Source organism: Sparus aurata, chromosome 16, assembly GCF_900880675.1.
Source record: "Sparus aurata chromosome 16, fSpaAur1.1, whole genome shotgun sequence".
Lineage (NCBI taxonomy): Eukaryota > Metazoa > Chordata > Actinopteri > Spariformes > Sparidae > Sparus > Sparus aurata.
Genome location: NC_044202.1, coordinates 22,669,571 through 22,682,854, shown reverse-complemented (window position 1 = coordinate 22,682,854; position 13,284 = coordinate 22,669,571). Strand labels below are relative to the sequence as shown.

General features: G+C 40.1%; 1 protein-coding gene across 16 annotated transcripts in view; it reads right to left on the bottom strand.

Moving 5' to 3' along the window:
• The window catches only part of nrxn3a (neurexin 3a), a 184,065-nt gene that overhangs the window by 84,915 nt on the left and 85,866 nt on the right, over positions 1-13,284 (bottom strand). For all 16 annotated transcript variants that reach the window (XR_003987134.1, XR_003987138.1, XR_003987136.1 and 13 more), the window contains exons 7-10: positions 12,315-12,476; positions 4,434-4,727; positions 3,016-3,163; positions 2,270-2,653 (exon numbers count right to left, since the gene is read on the bottom strand). Coding sequence is in view for 8 of the 16 variants with exons in the window: in XM_030443869.1 (XP_030299729.1) it covers positions 2,270-2,653; positions 3,016-3,163; positions 4,434-4,727; positions 12,315-12,476 (988 nt within the window). In the remaining 8 variants the exon portion in view is untranslated. The remainder of the gene's footprint in view (positions 1-2,269; positions 2,654-3,015; positions 3,164-4,433; positions 4,728-12,314; positions 12,477-13,284) is intronic.

Sequence of the window (13,284 nt, the reverse complement as noted above, 5' to 3'; positions counted from 1 at the left end):
CTATATCGACCAGGAAACACTCCCAGAGACAATAAGCTGTATACCTGTGTGTGTGTGTGCATGTGCGCACATGTCTGTGTGTGTGTGTGTGTGTGTGTGTGTGTGTGTGTGTGTGTCCTCTAGGCTACCTTGCTGGCAGTAGAAGATAATGGATTTGGACAACTCACAAATAAGGACATGACGAGCACTGGCTGTAAAATCAACAAGCTCGCTCTTATCCCTTCCCTCCTCTATTTTATCTTGTTCCCTTCCACTAACTCACTCTCCCCTTCTTTCAACTTTTTAGTCCTTTTTTTCTGTAAGTAGATGAGAGGAAACCCTTCATGTTCAAAGTGATATCACACCAACTTGATAATAGAACTATCTTACTAAACCTGGACACTCAAAATTGTCAGTATTTATTTTTCTTGCTTTCTCCACCGGTCTGTTTGTCTGTCTGTGTGTCTGTGTGTCTTTCTGTCTGGCTTGTGCAAAACGATCATTCATGCGCTTAACCATTCACTCAGTGTGAGAGAGGTAATTTGTCCCCATCTCACTGCATTCAACAACATGTTGTGTGAAGAGAGCTGAGGACAGATGTCAGGATAGATGTGTAACCACCTTGGAGCGACATGGTGAGGTTGTTAAACTTGTTTTTGGTTGTGTTGCTGATTCACTGAGAGCAATTCTCTCTGTTTCAGGAATGCCTTATCACATTGGCATTGGTACACATTCACACTTGGAAGCTACTAAGTACAAGCACTGTCGGATCTTCAGGCCACTGAGTAGCTCCACTGGAGCAGTTGGTATAAGGGCCTTGCTCAAGGACACCTTAGCAGTAGTGATAAGGACCTTTTACCTCCCCCACCCAGATTTATCCCGCTGGTTCAGGGGACTGAAGCAAGCTAAAAGACCATCACTGCCCTAATTAAATTCGATATGTTGGCCAGATTTGGCCATGTCAGTATCCACTGCTGGTAAGATTATCAGACTGAAATGCTATCCTGTTTTCACTTCATTATGGAGTCTGATATATCAGTGATATCAGTTACTGTTTGTTTCCTAACCACAATCTGCATTGCTGCATAGATCTCATCAAAATTTGTTGCCAAATCTTCTGAGAGGGCTTTGGCATAGGAATATGAAGTCCCGAGTCTTGATCCTACTAATAATAGCTACCGATAAACTTAAACAGATCTGTTTGAATACCAAAAAAAAATCTGAGATGCCAGGTGCCTCTTTACTTCTTGGCCAGTTGAGCATATGATTGGCAGTGGAACCTGGAAGACACTCTAATCGGCTGTTCAGGTAAGCCAGTCAGTCAAGATCCTGTTACTCATTTTTAATGACTAAAACAAACTCCCGCTACCTGTTAGTTTGGAGAGTCAGTACCTCTAGCACGGATGCAGAACTTACTAGCTAGTTGGCCGTCGGCTGTAGTCTCAGCTGTGTTCAAGTGTAATTTTTTGAAATCCTGGTGCGTCTGGGCCCTAACCCTAGAAACCATGTTATTACTGAGTCTTTTCCGTTTCCTTCTTCACCACTCATACTTTTGACTCAAATTCATTCCCCATCTACATTTTATACCTAGTCTCCTACCTTAGCCCGTATGAGCCACTGACTAAATACATCAGTTATAGGTAGGCTACTAATGTCTCACTTAAAGACCCACTCTTTCATAGAAGCAGAGAGAATGGCTACTCAACTAGGTCTGACCAGAATCAACATTTTCATCAAGTCTTCCACATTTTGGCCATCTTCAAAACACTATTCTAACCATTCATTTCAAACCATTTATGTTTTTTGTTGCTGGTTGTCCCAGGCATATTGATCCTACATCCAAAACAATCCAAACAATTACTGTCAGGCTCCCGCACACCTCAGCACCATTTAAGTACTTCTGTCCAAGTTCTGATCATATAAATATTATATTTTTATTATTCTTTTAGATTCTTCCTTTTCCAGGATCTACTGCCCAGGACCTCACAATGAAATGTGATGATGAACTTTTCGGAGAAGACACAGGCTCAGCCTAGTGAGCTGTGTCTTTCAGGAAGGAAGTCATTGCTTTGAAGGACACAATTGGAATCAGTCTAGTACTACCTGAGTCAATCTGTACAAAGTCTGCAATCACATGCTGCACTATTGTCGTGCTGCTTCAGGCTTCTGTTGCGTCTTTATTCTTAAACATTCGTGCCTCTGCCCTAGGTACAGTATGTTCTAAGGTCAGTATGTTCTAAGGTTAATGCAAGAGAACAAAGCATGAGCACATCCAAGCACACACATTTACCTCTTTCACAGGTACGTGACCAGTAGCCAGTGCCAGTGCAGTCACATATGAATCGATTCCAGCCTTCTTTGCAGACACCTCGGTTCTTGCATGGATAGCTTTCACACTGCTTGCCAGGTTGCTTGTTGCACGAGGGTTTAATGCCAGCGCCATTTTGTGCCTCAGCAATCTGACGAATGTCCTTGCTCCGACCATCGATGAAAAGGTCTCGGATACAGCCCACGTAGCCGTAGTTGAGCATGGCTGTCCAGAGCTCTGTAGGCAGGATGAGGTTGGTGCGGTCGGTAGGAAGTCCCCCCAAGTACATGTCACCCTCCAGGTCCAGAATCTCGCTCTCACCACTGGCTGTGAATGGGGTCCTTCTGCTATTTACAGAGATGGTGCCTGTGGTGGGGATGGAGGGAGTAGATAAGGTAAAGGGTTGCAGTGATATAAGACAGGATGGTGATGCCAGGGATAAATCATACTGGTGGATACACAATGATGAAAGCAATGCTCTATTGTTCAGCATGATCAAAGAATAAGAAAGCTTTTGGTCTACCTGATTTATTCATTTATTAAGCAAGACCTTGTACTTGATTACACTTTTGTTATATTATTATTAATTTAATGTATTCATAACATCCTAACCCTGCATTGAAAACACGCTGAATCAGTTTTTATTCTGGCTGTTATCACTGCTTTTAAAGCTTCTGGTTAATTTATCTAATTCCATTAGAACACTTCACTTCACCGACACAACTGACCTGAGCGTCCATCTCTTTGAATGTCCACGTGATACCAGGCACCATCATTGACCTTCGTCTGGGTTGCCTTCACTTTTATAGTCCCTGAGCCCATATCCAACAGCAGGTACAAGCTGCCATCCAGCAGCTCCACTGCAAAGAAATCCACCTGGACAAGAGCAACAGAACACATCAACAGAGTTTTCTGAAATAAAGGAAAGAAGGATGTGGTTCTTTTTTTGATTATTATCTAATTTGCAGTAAAAGTGCATGTGTTGTGTCCTTGATGTGTGACGAATACACAACATAGTTCAGTTATACATGCAAGCAAAGATGAACCATAAAGCAATTGTTAGAGAAAACGTATTCTGTAAATTCTTTATTAACACTTAGTGCGACAATTCTTTGTACTGCACTTTTTTTTTCATGTCTCTTTTCACTCTCTCTCTCTCTTTTCTCTTTTTTGCTTTCTATCCTTCTTGAAATGTGATGATGTGTTGACCTGCCAAGGGACTACAGACGAAAATTAGCTTTTTTGCTAACTCTGGCATATTTACATTTTGAGTGTAAACTGAAAATGTCAACTGATGTGCATTGTCCCATTTAAATAAACAAACACATACAATAAATAAACATTCTTCCTTTTAACATTCCAAAGTCAATTATTAAACAATTTTCTGTCTCTGCAATTAAAGGGAAACTAAGCCGATTTCCAACCAGCTTTGTATCACTACAATAATAAGACTGCATCACCAAACTTCAATCCAACTACCTAAACTAGGCAGTGCTTATAAACTATGAGCCAATATTCTGTTGCTACATTGCTATTTCTTGCCTAGAATATTTCAAGAAACATATTTTAGCATTCTTTTTAGCTGCAATTGAGAAATATTTTTAACTGGAAGTGGCTTCCATATTGTTTCTGCACTGCACAAACTCTGAACAAACTGCAAAACAAGAAGATGTTAATCAAACATGAACCACAGTCCTATCTACTGACTATGTCTCAGTATGCTAAATTTTGTTTTCAGAAACATATGAAGTTTACTGTTCAGATGTAATAGCATGCTGTTTGTAACTAGCTGGCTGCCATTCTGTTTCTTTTTTCAAAATGGACTCCAAGACAAAACCAAGCACTGCCCAACCGATAGTAACCGTCGACGGGAGAGTTTATTGGTCCGATGTGTTTCAGTACATTATGGTAGTTGTGGCTTTTCTACCTTTTGAGCAGACGTGCATACCACAGCCTTTTCTCTCTCTCTGTTTTCTCTGGTTCTCTGCTCTACTGCATAGACAGCGCAGTTTTATGCAAGTACTTCTTATTCAAAATGCTACATAAATCCAGTTTCCTTCAACCTAATTTTTGCAGATATCATAAGAATGGAATTTCTTGAAGCAGACTTGAAATTACCAAGTGATCTTGAAGACTACGGACTGACCTTGGTGTTCTTCTGGCTGCGGGCAGCGTCTTTGCGCTCCTGGGGTTTGCCATGGGTGAAGAGAATGAGGCCGTTGGGCTCTGTTGTGCGGAAATCGAAAGAGATGGATCCCATCCTTTTGGTGTTCCACTTGGGGAGGCTGATGTAGGCCTCAGGAGTCTCGAAAGAAATAGGGTCCAGGGTGGCCACATTCTCACACTTGTAGGAAACCTCACCCTGGATTTTCATCTTAGGATCCACAATTCGAGCCAGGCGGGACAACTCAAGACGGATGTCATTGTTCTTATACACCACCTGTAAAAGAATGACATTAAAGTTAATATCTTTTTAGGTACTGTCAAAGATGAGTAGGCCATACTTACTCTTGTCATTTAAGCAAGTACCAATGGTACCAATTTACATTGATCTATTGACATAATGACCAAGCTGCATTATTTCTTTTTCTCTTTATTTATTTATTTTATTTATGTTATGACATTAAAAATGTTTTGTTGCATCTTGCTCAGACACACAGTTTACATCCCTCGCCATAAAGATGCTTTGTAACAGACACAGTTTCTTGTATGAGTGGGTGTCCTGCCAATGATGGAAAACAAATGAATGAAAAACACTAAGTGGCCAATCTTTTATCACAACAGCCCTAAATGCTATCAATAACATTGGGAGGATGGAGTCACGGAGGGGGATGTGTGTGTAAATTGAAATCTACTCAAGTGGAAAATTGAAGGTCTTTTTTTCCCTTTAATTCTCTGGGCAGAAAAACACCCTCTGTCTGGCGATATTTTGGGCACATACATACACAAAACAAACACACCCTCTCCTCTGTTTCACCCTCTTTTATATTAATACTTCTGCTCCCGCTCCATGCCCAGGGTTCTATCTGAGAGTGCTGCGATGGCTGAGTGGGTAGATTGAGGGGCCTGGCTGAGATTATCGATAATCCACCAGCAGATTTGACAGTAAATCAACTCATCCCTTAAGGTGCTTGGGGATTGGATGGAAAATTGTCTTTTCCTCTTCTCTGCTCTCACTCTCTTTCTTTGTTGCCTTTCCGTCTCTTTGTGTTACATCCATCCTCCTCTCCCTCCCTCCATCTATCTCACTCCCCCACCTCTCTACATGAAGCAGCCGTTCCTTCTCCTGCTCTGACTGAACATATATTCTGAGCCTCTTGAGAAGCCCTACCACTCTTTTCTCCAAAATAAAAGCCTAAATTAAAATGACAGTCTCTTCAGACTCATCGACAGCAAAGCAGGGAGAATAAATCTTGAAGCCGATCGTCTCTGTATTGGTCCCAGTTAGAGGTTCTTCATCCACTGCACTGTTCATGTGTGCTGGCATACGCAAATACACATGAATAGTTGGATCAGCCTCTTATTGGTGGATGAGTCAATAGCAATCCTCTGACTGGTCAAAAGACTCTCCCAAGTCATTATGGGAATCAAATTATGGTATGGCTAACATCCATGCTAGCGGTTTTTCATAATTGAAACAGAACTGAACGAAACAGTATGATGAGATTGTTGTGATGTTTTTGTTTACTTGGCAAAGATTTTAATAATTCATTAGTGATACTGAAAAGACAAAATGGTACCTTTAATGAGATATGACCATTTGCCCAGACACACACACACACACACACACACACACACACATAGATGTGGCTACTGTATACTTTTCCTACTGTTACATATTTGCTGATAAAAGAGAGCATAAATCACATAAAATGTGAGTTTAGACTGGATAAGGGAGGGGGTATGGTAGGGAGGCGGAGGTGGGAACAGAGTGTGTAGCTGACAATTTGACAAGTCACTTTCAGGTCTCTGCCACCTTTGAACAATAATAGCAAAAGGGCCTTTCAAGATGCAAAGGGAGCTTTATCAGTGCGCTGCAGACGCAGGCTGCAGGTTAACATGAGAATGAAGCATTAGCAGAGAGGCTATCAGAGAGTGATAGCAGGCCGAGGGATACCCGACACACAGTCCACATCAACACACACACAAAGTATGCATACATACATATAGATATCCTGAATTGAGTGAGGATGAACATGTTGGTGTGTGAGTGAGTGAGTGAGAGTTTAAGCCACAGAAAGCAATTGAAAATGTTTGACAATAGCGAGATGATAGAAATCCATCACTGCATTATCTCCTCAACCAGGCCTGCTCAGCACACAACATTACACACACACTCTTATCAGTGTGTGAGAATGAGCAATGTAACACAATATGACTCAGGCTTGAAATTACCTTTTTTAGATTGCTAGCCAATATAGCCGCTAGATTTTAATGTTACCATCCACTCGGAATTTCCACGACACAGTATCAAACAAATGTATTCCCACACATTACTGAAGCACTGGAATAGGAAAAATGACATTTGTATTCTAAGTATTTCAAGTAGAGGGGCTATAGTGCCTCAAGAATCCTAAAACCTGGAAAAAAGTAATAATTTTGGCACTTGCATATAAGTAGAGGGTAATATGTTAAACTGTAACAAAAGTACATACTACATAAATATCGTCATTATAAATAGAAAAAGTCAAAATAGAGACAGAATATATATATAAGGAGACTTTACGTGTCATAAAATATGTTTGTTAACATGTAAGCTTGTAGATTGATTCATTTACATTAAAGTGTGTACTGTAGTGAGATGATTAGTGGTTGTGATTGGACTGCAATGTAGTTTGTTTAAAATGGTAGCGTTTTACTTCTGAAGATTTCTTTTATGCTTCAAAATTGATGAAAGTGGTGCTCATCTGTGAAGATTCTCTTGCTAATGTCATAAACTTGTGTTGGTCACAGACTTTATTTTCAGCAATAATTCAAATTCTAACAAATTTTTGGGTTAGCCTACAAATATACTGTTTGTCACCCGTGTAGCAATGTACAATCTATAGTTTGTCCTGAAGAAAAAGACCAATGGCTCAATTCAAATTATCTTGCTTGAAGAATCAATGTATCCCAGTTGAGGTTAGGCATCAAGCTTACAATATGTAATTTTCTTTTGTTAGAAGAAATCTCATTAAATGTCAGCAAGTGTTAGTTTATATGCAACTATTTTGCAACACCAAATGGCTAGAGGGATTGAATTGTCAGTCACACTGACCTGCCTTGAGACACTCAGCAAAGCATTTGCAAGCTCAGAGATTTTGCAGTGTGTGGTCTTGCCCACATGATGGCATCATTCCCCTGGCAGAAAACACAATATGACTTCTGACTGAGGCTGATGCTGCATTTATACACTGATTTGATTATTCAGATAAGGATATATAATTGTGTGAGGTATCAAGGCATGTGAGTGAATGATATGTGTGTGTGTGTGTGTGTGTGTGTGTGTGTGTGTGTGTGTGTGTGTGTGTGTGTGTGGTGTGCAGTAAGGCCCTATAAAACCTTTAATAGGCCACTGGTGGTGTAGTTTCAGCAATTACTTTATTACTGTAAGACCAGAGAAAATGCAAAACTGTCACAAACAAAATAAAATAAAGCACGGATCATGTGCAGATAAGGAGGAATACATAACAAACAAAGCCACTTTTCTGGATCCAAAAGTTTAAGGCATTGGTTTACTATGAATACTTTTTTTTTTCTCTCACAAATAAGAATGGCAGTTCAGATGTGAAATCGAGCACATTTTCTTTTCTTTTCAGAAGACAAAACAATTCATATGTGAAACAGAGTTTTGTTTTGTTTTTTCAGGCAAAAAGAAAATAAAGGCTCATTTTGCAAAGTGTTTGTGTCTGTAATACTCATGTTAACCACAAGAGGAGCAAGTGCAGCACTCCCCTATGTTCTAAATAGGACTATGTAACGGGGTTATGTAACATTATGTTGTTCTTTTGGCGAGGAATGCGTTATAATTGGCGCTAATCTGCCGTCAGTGTCATGGGTGGAATATTGTGTATTATTAGCAGTTCAGATCAAGCAGCAGCATTCAATGGCCTCATTCTGATGTATGAGCCTTTGCATGTTACATTGTAGTTTAGGGTTATAATGGTTCCTGTCAATTGCAGCAATTATAGAAAGAAGGTACTTTTGTAATAGTTACCTGGTGGCTCCAGCAGGGGGCTGTACAAATGTTGAGCTGTGTTGCGGAAACCTGCCTTTATCCTTTCAGTCACTATACACTGATCTGAGGAAAGTTAGGTGTCATAGGTGTGTGTGTGTACAGTGCTCAGGGGCTTATTTCTAATACAGTGTGCTCCCGTTCCCAAGTGTGATTTGGACACTTGCCAAGGGAATAGGATCATTGTATACATGTATTAATTGTTCTACAACTGAATAAGCATTTTTGATAGACATTCATTTTGGCCACATGGTTATTATTCATGTTTATGGTATGCAACTGGATGGTGAATATTTCAAATACTGTACAGTGCCAATTTTAAGTAAGTCCTTCAGTTGACACTTAGAACAATCAGCTCACATTTGACCTGTGGGTACAACAGTGTCATCCTATAGCAGGAGGCCATGTACAGCTGGTCTAAAGGTGCTGTCTTGTTTCACAGAGGACATAATGATTCCTACGCAGTTGGGGAGGGATTCTAACCTGATCAGCTGTGAATCTGTGTGGTGTAATATAGTATGACCCAAGATGTTCCAGCATAATCGAGCACTGAGCATTAAGCCTTATTATGAGGAGCTCACAGGTTGATTAAACGTATTTGGTTAAATCTCACTATTTTATGACTATGTACTACAAGAGGGAATGATTCAAATATCAGACTTCCCCACACTAAAATCAAATTGCTTCTAACTGGATTTTTTTGTAAGTTAATTTTGCCACAACTAACAACTCAGAAACTTTTTTTTTAATTAGTGGAGAGAAGACAAAGAATAGAAATAAAAATGTGTGTTACAAATGCTCACTGTCAGTGCTCAGTTTGTGAAGTTGTCCTTTGTGTATCTTTTTGGCTACAGCATGCAGGCACAGCCAGAAGGCTCCATACGAGTGGTTGATGGAGGTGTAATGACAATCACAATTACAGCAATTATGTGTTATTGTAGGCCATTATGTATTTTGTAGGTTCTGGGATGTAGGCTTTCTCTGTAATTGCTGGCTTATGAAAGGCATGATAATCATGGGCCGGCCAGCCACAGGGGCTACCAAGGGCGACCAGTACTTGGTGCCATGGTAACAAAGCATTTATCCATAATGCCGCTCCGTGGATGGTGAGGACAAGAGCATTGGCAACAGGCAAATTAGCCCTAATGGCGGGGAGTGGAGGATGAGAGGGTGTTGGACAGCAGGCAGAGGGAGAAGCTGGTGGTTGCTGCCGATCTGTGGGTGGGTGGCCTTGCGATAAGGAGGTAGGCAGAATGTGTGTGACTGTAGGAGAAGTGCTTGTGACCAGTGTGCATAAATGGATACCTGTGTATGACTGTATGTTTCAAGCACGCCCCATACAAAAAGAAGTCATTGTAGTTTTTTCATTTTTGGCATCTTTCGGGTGTCTAGTCATCTAGTTTCTGGATAATATTACATTTGTGTGATGGCAATTTTAAACATTTGCATATTTTCAAGATGGCTCCCACTTGTATCCACAAGAACAAAGTGCAGCACATGTCAGCAACTAATTGGTTGATTTTGATGATTCTGCTATTAAATTATACCTTTTTGGGATTATGAGTCAATTTCTGAGTTGACTGAAGTGTTCCCAGATCAAGCTGGTATGGTCAAGGTCAATGTCAAGGTAATTTTGGACCCAAAAGCCAATAAAAGCTCAAAGGTTTAACGATTCATTTATTTGTCATTTTACAACACCAAGGTTGTAGAACTAAATGGGAGCTGAAGTCCCTTCATGCTACATAAGGAACATTGTTATGATGTGCAGAGGATGACCTGAGGAGTGTCCCAGCCTGATGAAAGAAGCTGCTCTGTTGCTGACATTGAGCATTGGATTGTTCTCTGTGCACCACTCTGCAAGATTGTTGCTTTCCTCCCAATATGAACTCTCATCATTCTTACATACATCACAGAAGGGTTCTGTAAGTGTCCAGTGGGAGCAGAAAGGGGCTGAGCACACAGCTCTGGGGTGCTCCAGTGTTGAGCACTAAAGTAGAGGACCTGATGACCTGCTGCTGCACATAAAGAACAAAAACTAGTGGATGAAGTTATGTTGCAAAACTTAACCTAAAAATATACTTGTAATGATGAAAATCATATGTGCTTCAGTAATTAAGGTCAAAAAAGCAGATATCAAATTGAGGGGAGCATCTAAAAAAACACAAAAAAATGTCCTTATAGCTGGGTACAACTACATCATTCTATATTTTAAACCATTCAATTCAGCAGATGACTTAAAGTGTTACCTCTGTTGGATTGTATCTGCTGCATCAGTTTTGATCCTCATTTGTTATTGTGATGGTGACAATGTTAGAGGAGTGCAACGCTGAATTAGCAGAGTACTCTTTAAAGCAATAACCTGCTGTGTGAAAAATGTCTTTTGTCAGATAATGTGTATTTACTGCTGATAAAAAACAAACAGTCTCTGCAGCTGTAAAAAAAAAAAAAAGATTAATGATTGATTCAAGTTATTTGTGGTGTAAAAACCCATTCTCCTTCAAGTCAAAGTGAAGTTAAACTGCTTAATAGTTTTTTTTTTATATACAAACTATTCACACACTATTGCACATACAGTATATAATATTAATAAATGATGGTACAAACACTTTTACCATCAAGGTTTAATATGCGTCACTCATATGCTACATTATTTGATGATAGTGGCAGTGATGATTGGATCTGTGAAAGTTTAAGCTTTTTTTTATTACTGAGTTAAAAATAAAAAATAATCATTATAATGCAAGTATGTAATTATGTAATGTGTGCATATGTGTGCACAAGCCCGTGTATTTGTTTGTCTCATGTTTGTTACGCCACACCACCTTTATCCTTCATATCGCTGTGTTCCATCATGAAGAAAAAAGGGATTCAAACCTCTGTGTGTGTGTGTGTGTGTGTGTGTGTGTGTGTGTGTGCGTGTGTGTGTGTGTGTGTGTGTCAGGGGTGGGTGGCACAGGGAATCGTAGACCTGCCCAGCATGGCACAGAGTAGGAAGTAGGCCAGAGGGGGATTAAATGGCCACTGCGCCACTTCCTCCCTTCTCCCCGCAGCCCATATGATGCTATGTACTCTGTGTGTGTGTATGTACATGCAACTGGCTCCAGTCAAGTGCTAAGATATGACATCATCAGCTTGAGGGAACAATATATTTGTGTGAGTGTGTGTGTGTGTGTGTGTGTGTGTGTATTGTTGAGGCTACACTTAAATTTATTGGCATGTATTACAAAAGTATTTAGAGCTGAATCGAACATAAAACATCACAGAATACTCGCTGACCCTTATCCTTAATAGGGGTTTGTTTTGGTGGTCCATTTGCATTGACAGTAAAACATGAAAAAAATATCATTAATTGAATTTTTTTTTTTTTTAAGAAAGTTTCAGGTTGTCAAATGTCTTCTTTACCTGTGAAATAATGCATGGGGAAAGCTAAACTATTGATGGAGAAAGAAGGTGAAGATGAAACTTAAGCTCCTGAGTGATTAGTGAGATGATGATCTGACTGACTATGTCCACTTTTGTCGAGTGGACAGAAACACCAGACACCCGTGGGATGATAATGTTGCTCCCTGCTCATCAGACAAGAAGTGGCTGGACTATCTTACAGCTCAATTTTTAGTTTTTTTGGCCCTTAGTTGGCAAAAAAAATGATTGATCTGCTGGAGATGTTCGACCTACTATGGAATTTATCCAAATTTAATCTGAACACCTCTAAACAGTAAAAAAAAAAAAATTGGCATGAGCTGATAAGCAACCAGTCATCACACCAAGACCACTGTCAGCCCAGACAAATAGACAATGAACTATGCAGTTTACCTCCTTGAGACAGCCCATAAAGTTGTTGCTGACTGGAGATCCAGGCAGGTCGGCGGTGCTGGGGCTTCCACCCACATAGAAGAAGTCATCAGAGCCCAACATGGTGTAGTCCTCCTGGGTGTAACCCGTGGTGGTCAGAATTCCATCTACTGATATCGTCACCTGACAATGAGGAGTGAACAGTGAGGGGTTTGTTTGTCTTGGATTTGAAGGATAGAATGTGGCCTACAGTGTTGTTTTAGAACTCTCTCAGATCTGTGTAAATTATATATCTCACACCTGGTGATATGTTAACCTGTGTTATGGATCGGACAAGACAGATATAAAGAAAATCTGCCAGCCCATAATTTTCTTTATTTTTAGTTAGTAGGTGATATCTGAGGGTGTTGAAATTATGATGGGTTAGTAAAATGTCAAAACAAAAATGTTAAGTGGGTTAATTTAGCTCGAAACACTGACATGCACTAATAAATACCTCCATGTAACAAGTCATGCTTACTGTTTTATCTTTATTTTTAGGGTTAGGGGTCTTATTTTGTGCTGAAATGAGTTAGGGAGAAAACAACCACTAAGTATAGCAGGTAGCATGCAGGAGCAAGGCAAGACGACACTCAAAAACCAACAAGAAAGGAGGAAGGAGCTGGTGTCACACCACACGGAAATCAGTGCAGACATGCAGGACAAACAGAATGGCAGCGTGCAGAACCATATTGCAGGGAAAATCAGTCTGGGAACAATGTAATGTAGCAAAAACCTACTGCAGACACCACTTTCAGATCTTTAGTCAGTGCCTTAAGCCTCAAACAGTTTTGAACATTAGCGTCTCTGTGGTCAAGTTAGTAATAATATGTTATATGCAACACTCTGTTAGACTTTCAATATAAAGCTTGCCGACATACAGCTCTCATTATGAAAAGGTATGACTTGTGCACTGTAATTAATAGTGTCTTGTTCCAGCACTGTGTGCCAT